Source organism: Aotus nancymaae, unplaced genomic scaffold (genome assembly GCF_030222135.1).
Source record: "Aotus nancymaae isolate 86718 unplaced genomic scaffold, 86718_ANA_hifiasm-v0.15.2.pri h1tg000029l, whole genome shotgun sequence".
In the NCBI taxonomy this organism is placed as follows: Eukaryota; Metazoa; Chordata; class Mammalia; order Primates; family Aotidae; genus Aotus; species Aotus nancymaae.
Genome location: NW_026988442.1, coordinates 1,470,488 through 1,486,059, shown reverse-complemented (window position 1 = coordinate 1,486,059; position 15,572 = coordinate 1,470,488). Strand labels below are relative to the sequence as shown.

Here is a 15,572-nt window from a genome sequence, read left to right as displayed (position 1 = left end):
CCCTTTCAGTGCGGTGGCCAGTTCCCGTGATTGCTCACAAACAATTCACCTCTACACTACAGGCCATTAATCCAGTGGTGTTTATTCAAGCAGTATTCACACTTGCTGTTGAATAACAACGGAATCAAGGCTCCCCTAGATGGGGCTCCCACAGCTCCAGCTTCACAGCAGCCCCAGGTCATTGAGAACTTCAGATGAGTTTTGTGGTTGAAAAGGCTTTCAGTTCGTCCTCTGTGCCTGTGTCAGGTGGAGCCTATTATACCCCAATTACCAGAACAGATTCAGTGGGGTGGCAGAAGCTCACGGCAAGGCCGGGAAGAACTACTTCAGCTCAGAAGAGGCCACACTGTTCCATGTTTTCATACAAAAAAATTTAATAAATATTACTTTTCAAAATTTATTGCCAGGAACAACACATCAAAGATGCATTTTTATGTTCATATAACACTAATAGGACAATACAAAGTATCTTCACGGTCTCAATGGTGAACCAACAAGATTACTCTGTTTTATAAGCCTTTTTGATCTTGAGCTTGGTAATAGCACTTTGATTTCCTCACTTAAGGCAGGCAGTGTACTCTATGGCAAATCTAAACAGTGATCTTACTGGACATTTTATGGTTCAAGTATTCAACTAGCTTATTAGAATACTCCCTAAATGCAGTAGATAAAAAAAAAAATCAAATCTACAAGTGGTTCAGTATTACATACGAATGGTGAAAAGAAATCAGAATTTACAAAATAAGATTGGTGTGCTTCCAACTTCACACAATTAATTTGATATTTTTAATCATATTCAACCACTCACATTTGGCTATTTATGTCATAGCTCAACTTGTTCCCTTACTGCTCTGCAGCAGATCACCTGCCTGTCTCTTTTCAAGTCTAAAGCTGAAAAAACAAAAAACCTGTTCTAGACTAATCCTCAAACTGCCTCAGTCAGTCCTTAAAACGTGTTTTAAGTGATGCTATATAGGTGTTTTAAACATCTGACATCGTACAAAAAAATTCCATCAGTATTCCGGGCACAGAAGCCCATCCTATTGTTTTAAAATAAACTATTTTCAAACACCTTAATTTTGGCTTATAGGCAACAAGTAATGAGAAAAGTTCAAAAAAATAAAGCCATACGCTTACAATGCTATCAAAAACCTTCAATTCTAAACACATACATATAAATAAAAAGGAATGATGTTTTAAGGCTCTTGATTATTAAGTTAATAAATCAAATATACACAGTGATTAATAAAAAAGAATTATTTACATAACTATACAAAGTTCTACTTTTGACACATTTTTTTCTTCTTTAAATTCTTCATTTTACCAGCAACTGCTGACATCAACGTCCCCCCTCCCCCAACAACAAAAATACAATAAAAAAAATAAATAATAAAGTCATTTGTGATCGTTGCTGTGGTTCTGAGCTGCAAAGGCACTTTCAAATACAGAACTACTTGTACGTCATCATAAAACCAATATACAAAAACAACTCAAGAGTCAATAAATATAAATAAAACTATGATCTAAGACTGCATCACCATTAGGACATCTGGCAGAAGTGGGAGCTCAAAGACTGGGGCCGGGGGGGCTGGGCAGGCTCCTGGAAGCCCGATCAGAGAGACCTGTCTGCTGCAGGGGGACACACAACCGGGGTACTGTCGACTCATTTTTGCATAGCTGTGAGATGCGGCACTCGATTTCCCAGCCAACCACAGAAACTACCATTGCCAGTGTAAGCCAGCTTGTCAAAACTTAAATTAACACAGGGATTCTAAGTCAACAACAGCCTCAGACTCGAGTATGACCCGACAGTTTAAAGAACTACAAGCCCTCAGATTCTACCTAGCAGCGGCAGTGCCCGCTATCTGCTATACGATGTACTCCATCCGGTTTAAGCTCTGGGCACTTTCCAAGTCTCTGTTGTCCTGTTTGTTTGTCCAGTTTGGGTGTTTTGTCGGCGTGCTGTTGGGGGGCTTCTCTTCTCTGTCTACCAGCGTGTACGCTGGCTGCTTGGCAAACCGCGCTTTCTGCTGGTGTTTATCCATGTCGTCCTCTTCAACTTCGGAGTTGTGTGTCCTTATTTTAGACATTTTGGAGTTTTTATTCTCGTAATCCTTGATGGGGACCGTGTTGGCCCCATGTTTCTCGATGGGGTTTTTGATCTGGTTCAGCTGCTCCCGCACGTTGTTGGTGGTGTTGTCCTCAGAGGCTGAGTGTGTGTGGCTGCCTGGCTTCCGCCTCTTCCGCAGGCACCAGTACAAGGCCGTCGCCAAGCAACAGATCCAAGCCACGGTTAAGACAGAGCTCAGCAAGGGCACCAGGAAATCTGTAAGGCAGGCACAAAACCAATTAACTCTCCAAGAAAGAAAGAAAAAAAAAGCATCATTACGGGAACAAAACAATACCAACAGTGGTTCTCCTGCCCTTTGTCCCCAAGATGGGAGCCTTGGGGACAAGTCCCTTTTTGTCATTGCATGTGGTCACTTCACAGCTTGATAAGCAAATGCTGAGATCAGGCCCCTGTAGACCTTGATACTCTTATCCCTGGAGAGACTGGGTGGAGCAGCAGCTCCCACAGGCTCTTTGGCTTCACATGGGGAGAGCAGTGCCTTGTTAAGTCTAGCTACTGAGGCAGCTCAGTACAGGAATCGGTTTTCAGAACTAGAAACCCGATTCAAATTAGCATAGACAGCTCAAACACGCCGTGGCTCCGTGCCCAGTCTCTCTCTCGAGATCCTCAGGAGGGAAGCCTGGACATCCTGAAGGGCCATCGAGCTCTGCAATGTCCCAGGATACCAAAATGTCAAGTCAGGCTTTGTATAGCCTCAAGCTCAAGGACAAAGGACAAGCAGTGTCCTAGGGCTTTGTGATGGATCTAGGCACAATACCTGTTCTGCAGAGAAGCCTGCACAACATGTTGGGAAGGAAAATATGAAGCACACCTCTGTTCCCATGGGCCATGTGACCTCAGTAGGGTAGGCTGGCCTCAGTTCTCAGTTAAATTGGGAGCTCCTGCGAGAGTAGGGCACTGCCAGGTAATCCCCGGACCTGATGGCTTTATTGAATAGTGTAATGAGATGGTCTGACGATCATCACTTTCCCACTCAGCACCTACCTGTTCTGTTCTTCTGAGGCTGCCTCTGAACTCTTACTTCTGCAACGGCAGCAATCAATGAGCTGTTTCCATCACGTTTACTAACAAGATCGATGATTTTGTCGGTGATTTCCTTGACTGGATTTCCATCATCCCGTATATCTTCAGCAGACTGGAAAAAGAATTGTCAGACTTGAAAGTCAGGGGAATATTCAAAGCAGCCTTTCTTCAAAATTACTTGACAATCTGTGTCTGTAAAGCTTTTTTGTCAGTGAATTTGCTCCATTTGGACATTAGTTAACCAAAGTTTGTTAACTGCCTTGCAGTCAAATAATGAGGTGTGAATGGGTCTTATACTTACAATGGCCACGTGTATTTCATTGTTCGCAGAAGGAGAAGGCTCACAAGCGATATAGATTGAATATTCAGCGGAAACATTCTTCAGAATATTCAAATTCCTCAATTCACTGCAAATGTGCTCAGTGGTAAGACCCTAAAACGGTTTTTAAAAATCCACACACGTGTAAGATTGAGAGGAAAAACAAAAGGTTGAGATGTTCTCTTTGAGTTTGGACTAAGTTCAAGCTCACTTTGCTAAAGGATAGGAATTTATGCTAGGGAGAAGTAGAATCTAGCTCATGATATTCCTCCTTTAAAGCAAGCAGACATCCACCATTCCAAATTTTTTAAAAAAGTATGTTACATACTGGTGACATCATCTCCTTGTTAAAGGTGAACGTGATGTTTGCACAATTATCCTGGTAATAGGAGTCAGAGGTGCACTTCGTCTTCACCGGCTGGAGACCGGAAGACCGACACTCGCCCACACCAGTGCAGGGGCGGACGAAGCACTGGTCGTCCAGGATGGGGATGCAGCTCTGCCCGCTAGGGCACTCGCTGTGCCCTTTGTGGAGCAGGCAAGGTCGAGGGCCACACCAGACCTGGAGAAGAACAGAAGCTGGCAGCTTAGTAGGCATGCTCACCCCTGATTGCAGAACACAGGTGAACTGCAGCAGCCATCATGTCCTACCTTTGAGCAGGCAATCCGTCCATTCAGACACTGGCAGGTGTTACAGTCATCATCCCATTTGGCCCCATCTGGTATCACACTCCCCATGGTGATGCAAGGTCTTCCTGAAACTGACAGGAGGAGACTCATGAGCAGTCTATTTTTCTGTGAACCGGATCAGGGTTCAGTTCTTTGGTCCCTGCTATGAAATGGTTACACGTGTGCCCTTTGCCATGTGAAGATCATTCTTCCCACAGTAACAGGCACGTGTACTTCCTGCCTTTGCTGGCTGTGCTTGGCCACATGACCTTCTCTGGCCAATGTAACATTGGCAGATGTGATGTGAGCAGAGCCTCTAGCATGCCTACCATTTGCGATGAAAGGATATGCCGCAGACACAGCCACTGGTCCACCTGAACCCAATGCACAGCACAATCTGTCTGCCCATGCTGCATATCCTGAGCAGTAAAAATAATGCTTGCTGCAAGCCACAGCAGTTTGGGATGGTTTGGTACAGTATTGTGGCAATAGCTGACCAAAAACAACAGGTACCCGTTTTAGGGAAGACTCTTCATGTTTCCCTTTCCTTGCAGCCCCCACTGTGTGTTCCCTCCCTGAGCACAGTGGCTTATTTGTGAAGAGTCAAAATGGTGACTGTAAAGCCTGCTCACCCCAGAAGACCCATGGGCAGCTGAAGCCTGGCACACATACCTTCCTGGCACTTGGCACCACTGTGCCCTGGGGGACAGACACACCGGTAGCCATTGATCTCATCCACACAGGTTGCCCCAAAGGCACAAGGTGAAGACTGGCATTCGTTGATGTCTAGGAAAAATGGTTCAAGTTTAGGGTCTGATGGTGTATAGCAATGTTTTGAGATTGTTTTAATTGACAAAACATACAAGGAAAGGATATTATCATAAGCTTGATGAATTTTCACTCGGGTAAACAGCACCCCAAAAAAGAAACAGATAATCTATTGCAAAAACCTCCAATCACTGGTCCCCAAAGATCATCACCATCCTGACTTCTAACAGTGGAGAACCATTTTGAGGCCATTTTTAATTTGATTCCTTTCTCTGACAGTACAATTTTCAGCAAATCTGGCAAAGTTTCCTGGAAAGGATCAGATAGTAAACATTTTGGACTTTGTGGGGTATATAGTCTCTGTCACAACTATTCAACTCTTGTGGTATCACGAAAGTAGCTGTAGACAATATGTAAATGAATGTGTGGCTGTGTGCCAAGAAAACTGTATTTATAGAAACAGACAGTGGGCTGGATACGGCCCCTAGGCCACGGTTTGCCAACTGTTTATTTAGAAACATGAAACAGATACAACCTGCCTTCATTGAGTGCTGAAGACTAGTTAATCCCAGACTTGGATTTCAAGCACCAGTAAAATTTCAGACTATTTGGGTATAAGAATAAAGCCATAACTACTCTAGCACCTTTTTTGTTTTGTAAGAGAAAGAGCATGTAAAAAAAATAGAGAAAAGGCTCAAAATAATACACTCTAAGCTTCTCGAAAAACTGCATTGCCTGCTCCTATTTTCTTGTTTTAATCATTTCTCCAGGGTCTGATCAGACCCAGCACAGACCAGCCTCTGGAAGCCACAGTCGTGCTCCCTTTCGTTTGCATCAGCTCTATCTTATACCAGTATAGCTGTTTAGTCGGCTTGCCCATTTCAGGTTAGTCACGGGGAAACGCACACACTTTCTTCAGGACCCCAGTGTAGATTTATCATCCAACTCTGTGGCTGGCACTCTCTCCCCAAAAACAAGGAGGCCTACACCACCCAGGGAACCACCAGCAGGTACCTGGGAGGATACAGCCTGGGGTATCTTAATCCCAGCTGGAGGAGGGAGATCGTTTGCTCTACGAGAGCCACTTAAAGGGAACGGAGGCTTTAATTGTTTTGAAAGATGAAAGCTTGGGCTGAGGCATGGAATGAAGGGGCAAAGCCGTCGGGAAAACCAGACAGGGACAGTCCTTACTTATTCTGCAGTCGGGCCCAGCAAAACCCGGGGCACATTCGCACCGGTACCAGTTGTCTCCATCCACACAGGTGCCGCTGTTGTAACTAAGAAAGCAAAGACCACCTTGGTTACTAACCTCCCAGTCCATTACTCTGGCTGGCAATCACTCACATGTCACCACACCAGTTACAGTCAATGGCTCTCACCCCATGGCCATTGCCTGGGGAGCTTTAAAAATACTGATGCCTGGGTCCCACCCCCAGAAAGTCTAATTTCATAGGTCTTGGTTGCAGCCCAGGCAGTGGGATTTTTAAAAGCTCCCCAGGTGATTCTGGTGTGCAGCCAAGGTTGAAAAATCACTGCTCTAAATGAAGACGCGACCTGGCTAATTAAAGTGTGGGCCACGGAGCAGCAGGATCACTTCACCTGGGAGCTTGTTAGAAAAGCAGTCTGAAGCCCCACCCCAGACCTCCGGACTCAGAACTTGCATTTTAAACACGATCCCTGGGTGACTCCCACCCACATGACATCGGACAAGTGCCGGCTTAAAAGGATGTCACACTTACCAGGGATGAGGGCTGCAGTCATTGGTATCTGCAAAGAAAAGACAACAGTGAGGCCTTCAACAGGGAAAGCGGTCTTAGCCCTAAGTAAAACCACCACGTATTTCCATAATACCCCAACGATAGAGTTGTAGTTCACACCAGCAAAATACCTTTGCTAAATTGGAACCAGGCCCACACCACACTTAGTTTCATTGGCTGTGGGACACATGTAGAGGAAGAGGCCCTGGTAGGGGACAGGGGCAGGGGTGAGAATGGAAGGAGACAGGCTGCTGGTCAGACCCAGAGCTGGGAACCAAGACGCCATCTGTCTCCACTTATCTCATTGGTGACTTTCTCATGCCCAGGTCAGGGCTGTATCCCATCAAGTCATTAGTGCAGACCCAGGTGATACAAAAGCAGACATCAAACAGCTCTGCTTCTGGTTTCCATTGCAAGTCCCCAAGGGTGTCAGGATCTGCTCCGACAGCCCTGGGAGAGTTCAAGGGGGAGGACACTCACTCTGAGTACAGATGGGCCCCTCCCAGCCTTCCTTGCAGACGCACGTAAAGGACTCGCCGTTGACCACACATGTGCCCCCATTGTGGCAGGGGTTGGGAAGGCAGCTACTGTTTCGCGCTATAAAATAAGAGCAGACATGACCACCCTGCCTGAGTATCTAGAAACAGTCTGGAGGGGCAAGAACCAGGCCCAGTCATCATAAGCTCCAGGGGCTACCCAGCAGACACACCCAGGTGGCCACACCCACTGCAGATACCACGTGAGGGAGAAAGTTACCTATGTTACAGGTGGTTCCTTCCCAGCCGCCAGGACACATGCACTTAAAAGCATCCCCCTCGTCATAGCAGGTTCCACCATTGTTGCATGTGGCCTCATCACACTGACTGTCACCTGGAGGAAAATATCTCAGCGTAAGTCCCAGTGGCCCCCGCTCCCGAAGAAGACAGAGGGAAGGGTCCCAGAGATAGCACCCAAGGCCAACTACCACTTACGAGAGTGGCAGGTCTTTCCTTTCCACCCGTTTTTACAGTCACAGTAGAAGTCATTGACCAGGTCACGACACGTGCCCCCATTGTGGCAGGGGTTCTGGCTGCAGTCATTAATATCTAGAATCAAGGAGACGACAGCCGGTTGAAGATGAATTCCAGGACCACTCACGACAGGCGAGAGCCAAGCCTGTCCTACTGCTACATCCAACACCCTGTTCTGAGAACAGCCACCGTCCTAGTACTTTAACACAATCAGCCTTTTCCATAAAGGAGCTCCCAGCCGGGTTACTTCGAATGCCACAAGTTAGCCAAAATAGGGGTGGGCCTCTGGAAGTCCCATGAAAATTACAATAGAAATATGACTTTCCTTCCAAGCAGGAATATTTATCTTTATTAAACAGTCTAATTCTATAGCTCCTCAGCAGAAGTTGCTCCCCACAAGCTGTCGTCAGTACTCATAAATGCAAATGAGACACAAGTGATATCATCCCATTGCACAAATCACTGGGGTCTGGCTTCCAGAGATTTCCAGTACAAAGCAAAGCTTCCCAAGTTGAAGTGGGATCCCTTCAACATGACCAATGCATCCCAGAGCTCCCCAGAGAGTGGCAGACTCACTGGTTTCACAGTAGGCCCCCTCCCAGCCGTCGCTACAGATGCACTTGTAGGAGTTGACACCATCAATGCAAGTGCCACCATTTTTACAGGGGTTGCTCTCACAGTCATTAATATCTGTGAAAAAAAAGGAAAGCACAAAAAAGGAACTGAAGGACATGTGAAGTCATATACAAGCACCATTTGACAGTTTTCATGGCTGCCTCCTGACAATGCACCCAGCACCTCCACCTGCTACCCTCCATCCAGGCTGTTTCTCAAATTAGACAGGTGGCTTATCAAGCAGAGGCTTCCGGAGAGTGCCTCACCCACTTAATTTAACGCCCTCCCCTGGGTGTTCAGTCACCTATACCTGGTGAAAGTGGGAAGAAACTCCTATAGAAAAGAGGAACCGCCCAATCTAGCAACTTTCCAGAATGTTCCAACATAGATATGGAGGCTTGGAGGCAGAGTGATCTGGTCAATTGAACACGACCTCAGTCTTAGATCCCAGTTGTAAGGATAAACCTTGACCGGTCTCCCCAGCCTTACTGTTTCTGATTAAAACAATTTCAACACCAGTGATCCCAGGGAGGGGCAAGGGCAGGCTGGGGAAGCACTGGTCCATTCCCTGATGAGGGAGTCTTACTTTCATGGCAGTATGTTCCCGTGAAGCCTTTGTTACAGTCACAGGTGAATTTGCCTCCCGACTGACTCTTGCACTTCCCGTGGGGACCACAGACGTTCGAGGAGATATACCGCACCCCTTCAGGTGTGTCGTTGGAAGCCATGGCCACTGTGCAGCTGTCAATCACTAGAAGATAGGCGTGGGATCAGATCACAGCCATGCACCCACAGACACGGGGTTCCTAAGCCAAGGGCCTGGGCCAAGCCCACTTTCCTGAAGACAGGGACCCTCTGGCTAATGAGACACACCCCAGGGAAGCCAAGATACTGGCAACGTGCCACGTCACATTATGACAGGCAAGGTGGAGACTCCAGGCAGAGAGAGTTTTAAAGCATCTTCTCCCTCCACACCCAGGAAACCCACATGCTCGTGGGTCCTCTTCATCCTACCTTTGACATCTACCCAATTTGCTAAACACTTGCTAAGGAAAAAGGACCTGCTTTACTTCCTTCTTGATTTTACTTAAGCAAGGCTCAAGGACAGCCTTATAAAAGCTTTAAATGTGGTGCTACCCTAAAACAGCAGCCACTGGCCACATGCGGCTATTCACATTTAAATGAATTAAAATGAAATAAAATCAGTTTCTAGTTGCACTAGTCACATGGTACTTGGCCTTGGGCTCCCATACCTGACCGTGCAGATACAGAACATTCCCACCGTCCGCCGCCGTTGCAGGAAGTTCTGTTGACAGTGATGTTCTCAGGCATTTGCCTCAGCATTGCAGATCAGCCCACCCCTGAACAGGAATGCTAAATGGATTTCACATTCTCTCCCCTGGGCCACTTGTAGACATGGCTTTCCCACTGGCAGGCCTGAATAGATTATTTCCACATGTTGTGGCCTCTCTACACAGTCAGACAGGATGATTTCAATCTAGAGGTCCTCCTCACCAATACATTACTTCTGAAGAGTAGCAAGGGGCAGTGGTAGCAAGTGGGGACAAAAGGAGAAAGTCTGGAGACAGCCATGTCCTGGGGGAAGGGAGGTACCTTCGCAGGGGGTTGTGCGGCAGTGATCTTTCAGGTGTGAGCAGTTCTTGCCCTCATAGTCCTCAGGGCACTTGCAGAAATAGTCGCTGGCGCGGTTGTAGCACTGAGCACCGTTCTGGCAGGGATTGGGCTCACAATAATCGATGTCCAGCTGCAAATATCAGGAACAGGAAAAAGGGGAGGGACCAAAGTAAAACCAAGGTGTCACAATAACTTCTCTGGGCAGCAGACGCTGGAATCCGACAGATCCTTCTGCTTCTCTTAGGAGACACCCTGTACATCTCTATGCCCTAGGGAGTGCTAGTGTCCAGTATTTGAAACAACAGGGCAGACTGGGAGAGGGAGCATGAGAGGGGGTAGAGGGAACCACACGGAACACAAAGCCAAGACACTAAGAAGAAAATTCATAAATATCTCCTTCCACCAGCATTTGTCTAGCAGAGACTCTCTCATTAATAGGATGTTAACAGACATCATGAAATTCCAGACATAAGAGCTGAGGGAGGAGTAAAGGGGAAGCGGAGAACACGGTGGCTCTGCTGTAAAAACTTGGCCATCTGAGGTTTTGCCACCACTCACCTGACAGAGGTTTCCAGAGAAACCAGTGGGACACAGACACTGGAATCTGTTGATTTCATTCTGACAGTGACCCCCATTCAAACAGGGGTTGCTGGCACATTCATCGATGTCTCTCTCACAATGATCGCCTGCATAGCCAGGTGGACAGATACAGCGATAACCATTAACCAAGTCCTGGAAGAGAAGTGGGTAGAGACACATGCTTTTTTTTCTATGTATTCCACAAACACAGGGCTTCAGCGGTTTAGCATGTCTGTTACCGTTCAGCTGGTTCACTAAATAGCCAAATGCCAAACCTCTCAAAATGGTTAAAGGAATTTCTATATGCTTGATTTCAAAATGACTCCCACGAGGCTGGGGTAACGTAAGCCCCAGTGAAACTTCCGGGAGACTCATTTTTCACCCAAATTTTTAAATCTCACAGGGACAAAGCTCTCCCAGCATCACACAAATCTAAAGATTTGTTGTCAGTTGTCAAAGTTTTAATTTAAGCAAATATTTACATACCTGACAGGAGGCATCGTTCTGGCACTGGCCAAGGCAGTCGTTAATATCTAAAAAAATAAGTCATCATTTTAAAGAGGTAATTTACTGTGAAATTGGGCTTAATTGAAAAGCCTTCTCAGCTCAGGATAGATAAGTTTCAAATCAGATTTCCTGTGTGCTTCCCGTGAGATAAGGTTATTACACTGGGTGGGGACCCTCCCTAATTCTTCCAGACTGAGGGAGTGAAACTTCACATCATTGTTTCAGCCACATTATCAGAATATGGCTGGTTTTAGCAGCTAATGAGCCTGATAAAGTGCATGTTTTCACTGCTGCACTGACCACTCCCTCTCAAAAAAACATTCCCACTATAAGGTTTTCCTTCTACTGCTCAGGTCCTAGGACTAGAGCCCCAGTATGGACCAGCAAGGCAAATCAGCATCGAAGTTTCATGAAAATCAAAATGGAAACAAAGTCACTCACTTATGTCACAATTCTGACCCATCCAGCCGGGAAGACAGTCGCAGTAGTAGCTGGCAATCAGATTCTTACAGGATTTGGCATTTACACAAGGTTTGGCCTCACATTCATTTGCATCTGAAAGGAGATGGGGATGAGCATGAGAAATGAAGTTCTACCCCCATCTCCCCATCCTTGAAAAAAAAGAACAGGCCAGAGATTGTCTGAGACAGGAGAGATTTTAATAAGCTAGCTAAATAAAAATACTAGAGGTTCCCTTTATTTTAAGCATCTGATCCCTCTCTGTAGCCGCTATCCAATAAGGACGCTAATTGATAACTTTCCAGCTGCTAGTTAACCAGCCCCCAACAGAACAGCAGAAAGCCACCAGGCATTTCTGTGCAAAACCCAGCGCAGCCTAGTTGCTGGGATTTAAATGTGGCAAAAAGAATGCAGACAGCTCATTCCTCATGAGATCATCCCCGTTTGGAACCCAGCTGAACACTCCTCGGACAGACGATTGACATGGTTCAAGGAATCCTACGACTTTCCCACAGGGCCTGAAAGAGCTAGCCCATTTGCATTCAAGTTATTTCTCCCAGGCCTGCTAGACTCTTGATAATAAATTACTTCTTAGCATGATGGAGTGTGAACTCACACTGCTGGCTACACGCTCGTCTTCTGTGATGGCTTTGATTGTCAAAGCCAACCTTGGTATAAAAATTACAGTTGCAGGGATTTTCTTACCTAACTGGCACGTTTTGCCAGTCCACTGTGGGGGGCACACACACTTAAATCCATTAACCAGGTCCTGGCAGGTGCCCCCGTGGGAACAGTTATTGGGAGAACAGTCATCAATGTCTGGTCAACAAGAAAAGGAGGGGGTTGACAACTTAATTCAATCTGCCTGACAATTAGATCATTTAACATCACCTCTCATATGAGGGGCTGTTGAAGAGCCAGACACCTGCTACAAAAAAAGCTACAGCAGGACAAGCGGGACAGTGACGATAAGGCCGAAGCCTTGATTTTAGCTTTAAATCCCCCACTGCCCCAGTTCATGTAATAATCCCCAACCTAAGCAGTGGGGGAGAAAGACAGCTGGATACTGACAGAGTGTCCACCCAATGGGAACACAGGACATCTCTATCTGCCTAATCTTTATTTTTAAAGGAAAGTTTCGTCATGGCTCAGAAGCAGCTAAGAAGTAAGGAAAAATAGTTCTTTCAGGTGGAAAACCTTATTCCTCTTACTTGCTTACAGAGTTTGCCCAAAATAACACACCTAGAGGCTGCATTCTCCACTTCTGCTCTGACCAGAGAGACCTCCTAACACTTTATGAAGTATTCACTTTTGTGTCTTTATGACAACGCTTGGAGATGGGAATCGCTACTGTGCCATTTAAAGAGGGCCCAGGGAGCTTATGTGGCTTGCTGGAGTTCCACAAATGATGGGCGGGGGCCTAGGGCCAGCACAGGCAATCTGGCCCCAGAAATCCACACCCCTAACCACACCTGGGGTGCTGATGACAGCGGTTCTCAGACCTGGCTGCACTGCAGAATTCCAGAAGTTTGTCAAAGACCATGGACTCCCCAATTCTGGAGGGAATATGAGGGACCCAGAGATCTACACCGTCAAACACCCCAGGTGATTCTGACATACAGCCCTGTATCACAGCCAAAGGAATTCTGCAGGCCAGGTTCTTCTTTTGGGGCCCCCTGGCTCGATGACAAAATTCATTATTGAGTGACAACCTCCCCTGAAGGCAGCCTCTCCATGGCTGCAAGGAGAATAACCACAATTGGAAGGCGGCCAGCTCCAGGAAGCAGATGCAAAGGAACAAGCGATTCCACGAGGACGTTTCTTCCAAGAACAGATACATGCGCTACCTTAGTGGGACAGCATGGGGGTGCTGGGGGACTTCCAAACACACAAGCCACCAGCCTGCCTGCCAGACTTCTGCCTGCAGCCGCCCCTCCCACTGAGACATTCACGCTGGACAAGCCTAGGTACTTCTCCCCATCGTGGTATCTTGGCACATGGATCCTTAGAATGGACACAGTCTGAAAATTGGACTTACTTGTAGAGCATGTGGGGCCGGTCCAGCCTGGGGAACACTCACACTCAAAGCCCAGGGAGGTCTCCTTACAGCTGCCTCTGTTGTGGCAGGGATCAGAGAGGCAGGCGTGCTCAGCTGCAGAAACCAGGATGGCAATCAGCGAGGGATGCCTGTGTACCCCTACCTCCCCACTCCCCCTGCAACCAAATCCCACACCGCAGCCACTATAGCGCAGGCATATTTCAAAAACCAAAAGCAAGCATGTGATAGAACCCTGCTGTGTCTAGGAAAGAAAGGAAGTCATCTTTCTCGATGAGCTGTCTCTAACCACATTCCAAGACATCTTGGAGCTGGGGTCATTTCATGTCCCGCTGCCTCCTTTGTGAATCAACATCACCCAAAAAACTTCAGGGACTTGAAAGTTACAAAGGCCCATAGAATGGCTGGAATAATTCCTATCTTTGGAGACTATTTTTGCTTTTTCATAAGTCCTTAAGTATATTTTTTAAAAGCTGGTACAGAAAAATTAGACAAAGGACTCTCATTCAGCTTGGACCACTTACCAATTTCACAGCTGACTCCCGAATATCCCTCAGGGCAGGAACACTGATATTTGTCAGGGCCTGTGTTGCTACAAGCTCCCCCATTGAGACACGGCTGATGGGTTCCACAATAATTGAGATCTGCCAAAAAGATCCTGATGTCACTAAGAGACGCCTGTGAAGATGGTGAACCCACCATGTTTCTAGCCCCATCTTTTTTTTTTTTTTTTTTTTGAGATAGAATCTCCCTCTGTTGCCCAGGCTGGAGTGCAGTGGCACGATCTCAGCTCATTGCAAACACTACCTTCCCAGGTTCAAGCGATTCTCTTGCCTCAGCCTCCCGAGTAGCTGGGACTACAGGTGCGCACCACCACGCACAGCTAATTTTTATATTTTTAGTAGAGATGGGGTTTCACCGTGTTAGCCAGGATGGTCTTGATCTCCTGACCTGGTAATCCACCCGCCCTGGCCTCCCAAAGTGCTGGGATTATAGGCATGAGCCACCGCGCCAGCCAGCCCCATCGTCTTTTAAAAAGAAAACCAGAAAAATCCCCACAGCATTCAAGGAGAATTCAGAATAAAAGCCCCTGCCAATAAATTAAAAACCAAATGACTGCCATCCCACCCCCAGATCCCACACCCCTCCTGAGGCCTGCATCCCACCCTGGGTCTCATCCCTAAGGGCCATACCTTTGTCACAGAGCTGGCCGCCCCAGTTGGTCTCACAGAGGCACTGCCAGGGCTCGATACAGATGCCGTGGACACATCCTGGGTGCGGGATGCACTTATCACAGTACAGGCCTTGCCAGCCATACTGGCACCTGGAGACACATAGCACACCTCCAGGTCAGCCTTTTGTACATTAAGAGAGTCCTGTACAATTCAAACAGAAGACTGCAGAGTCCAGGCTTTTTCTGTTATGTTTCTGAGGACAGGATGATAGACTCCCACGGCTCATCAGGGGCTCCATACAAACAAACAGTTTCACAGTTGGGCTGAGCCGACTCCTGACAAAAGGAGGGCTGTTTGGGGATACCCTTCACAAAGCCACCCTCTTCTCGGGACAAGGGTGGAGGCAGGGAATAAATCAACCCACGCACCTAGTTGCAACAGACACAGACCGTAGAGGAAAGGACTCTCCTGGTGACAACAGAGCTATGCCAAAGTCTCTGCAGACACTGCACTTGCAGCTCTGCTCTGTCTGCACAGAAAGTCACAACCTCAAAGCACAGAAATGCAACAAGCCACCAAGTGCAGCAGGAAACTGCCCCATCATGATGATTAAAAAAAAAAAAAGAGAGAGAGAAAGGGGCACCCTCCCTTGGCAAAGGCCAGGATAGGATCTCTCAAACCACTTCTATAGGGAAGGAGAAGGAAATGACAACACTTGGAACCAGCTCCGTCATTTGTGTCCCATTACTGTGTGCTAATTTATAGTGATTTCTTGCTTTGCCAAAAAAAAAAAAAAAGTCTGCTTAATTTATCTAGTATTAGGAGAGTTGAGGTTCTTTTATATAAGCACATTGATTAATCATACTCTT

The 15,572-nt window shown here is 46.9% G+C and overlaps 1 protein-coding gene across 2 annotated transcripts in view; it reads right to left on the bottom strand.

Moving 5' to 3' along the window:
• Window positions 1–62: 62 nt before the first annotated feature.
• The window catches only part of JAG1 (jagged canonical Notch ligand 1), a 36,052-nt gene continuing 20,542 nt past the window's right edge, over window positions 63–15,572 (bottom strand). The window contains exons 6-26 of one of the 2 annotated variants that reach the window (XM_064382241.1): window positions 14,722–14,852; window positions 14,053–14,172; window positions 13,511–13,624; window positions 12,178–12,291; window positions 11,455–11,568; window positions 10,993–11,039; window positions 10,486–10,659; window positions 9,907–10,057; window positions 8,879–9,043; window positions 8,254–8,367; window positions 7,639–7,752; window positions 7,424–7,537; window positions 7,148–7,264; window positions 6,650–6,677; window positions 6,102–6,187; window positions 4,815–4,928; window positions 4,125–4,234; window positions 3,802–4,035; window positions 3,456–3,587; window positions 3,116–3,266; window positions 63–2,326 (exon numbers count right to left, since the gene is read on the bottom strand). In XM_064382241.1, the coding sequence (XP_064238311.1) occupies window positions 1,869–2,326; window positions 3,116–3,266; window positions 3,456–3,587; window positions 3,802–4,035; window positions 4,125–4,234; window positions 4,815–4,928; window positions 6,102–6,187; window positions 6,650–6,677; window positions 7,148–7,264; window positions 7,424–7,537; window positions 7,639–7,752; window positions 8,254–8,367; window positions 8,879–9,043; window positions 9,907–10,057; window positions 10,486–10,659; window positions 10,993–11,039; window positions 11,455–11,568; window positions 12,178–12,291; window positions 13,511–13,624; window positions 14,053–14,172; window positions 14,722–14,852 (2,902 nt within the window). In that variant the 3' untranslated portion in view covers window positions 63–1,868. The remainder of the gene's footprint in view (window positions 2,327–3,115; window positions 3,267–3,455; window positions 3,588–3,801; window positions 4,036–4,124; window positions 4,235–4,814; window positions 4,929–6,101; window positions 6,188–6,649; window positions 6,678–7,147; window positions 7,265–7,423; window positions 7,538–7,638; window positions 7,753–8,253; window positions 8,368–8,878; window positions 9,044–9,906; window positions 10,058–10,485; window positions 10,660–10,992; window positions 11,040–11,454; window positions 11,569–12,177; window positions 12,292–13,510; window positions 13,625–14,052; window positions 14,173–14,721; window positions 14,853–15,572) is intronic. The other variant, XM_021665718.2, reaches the window with a different exon arrangement.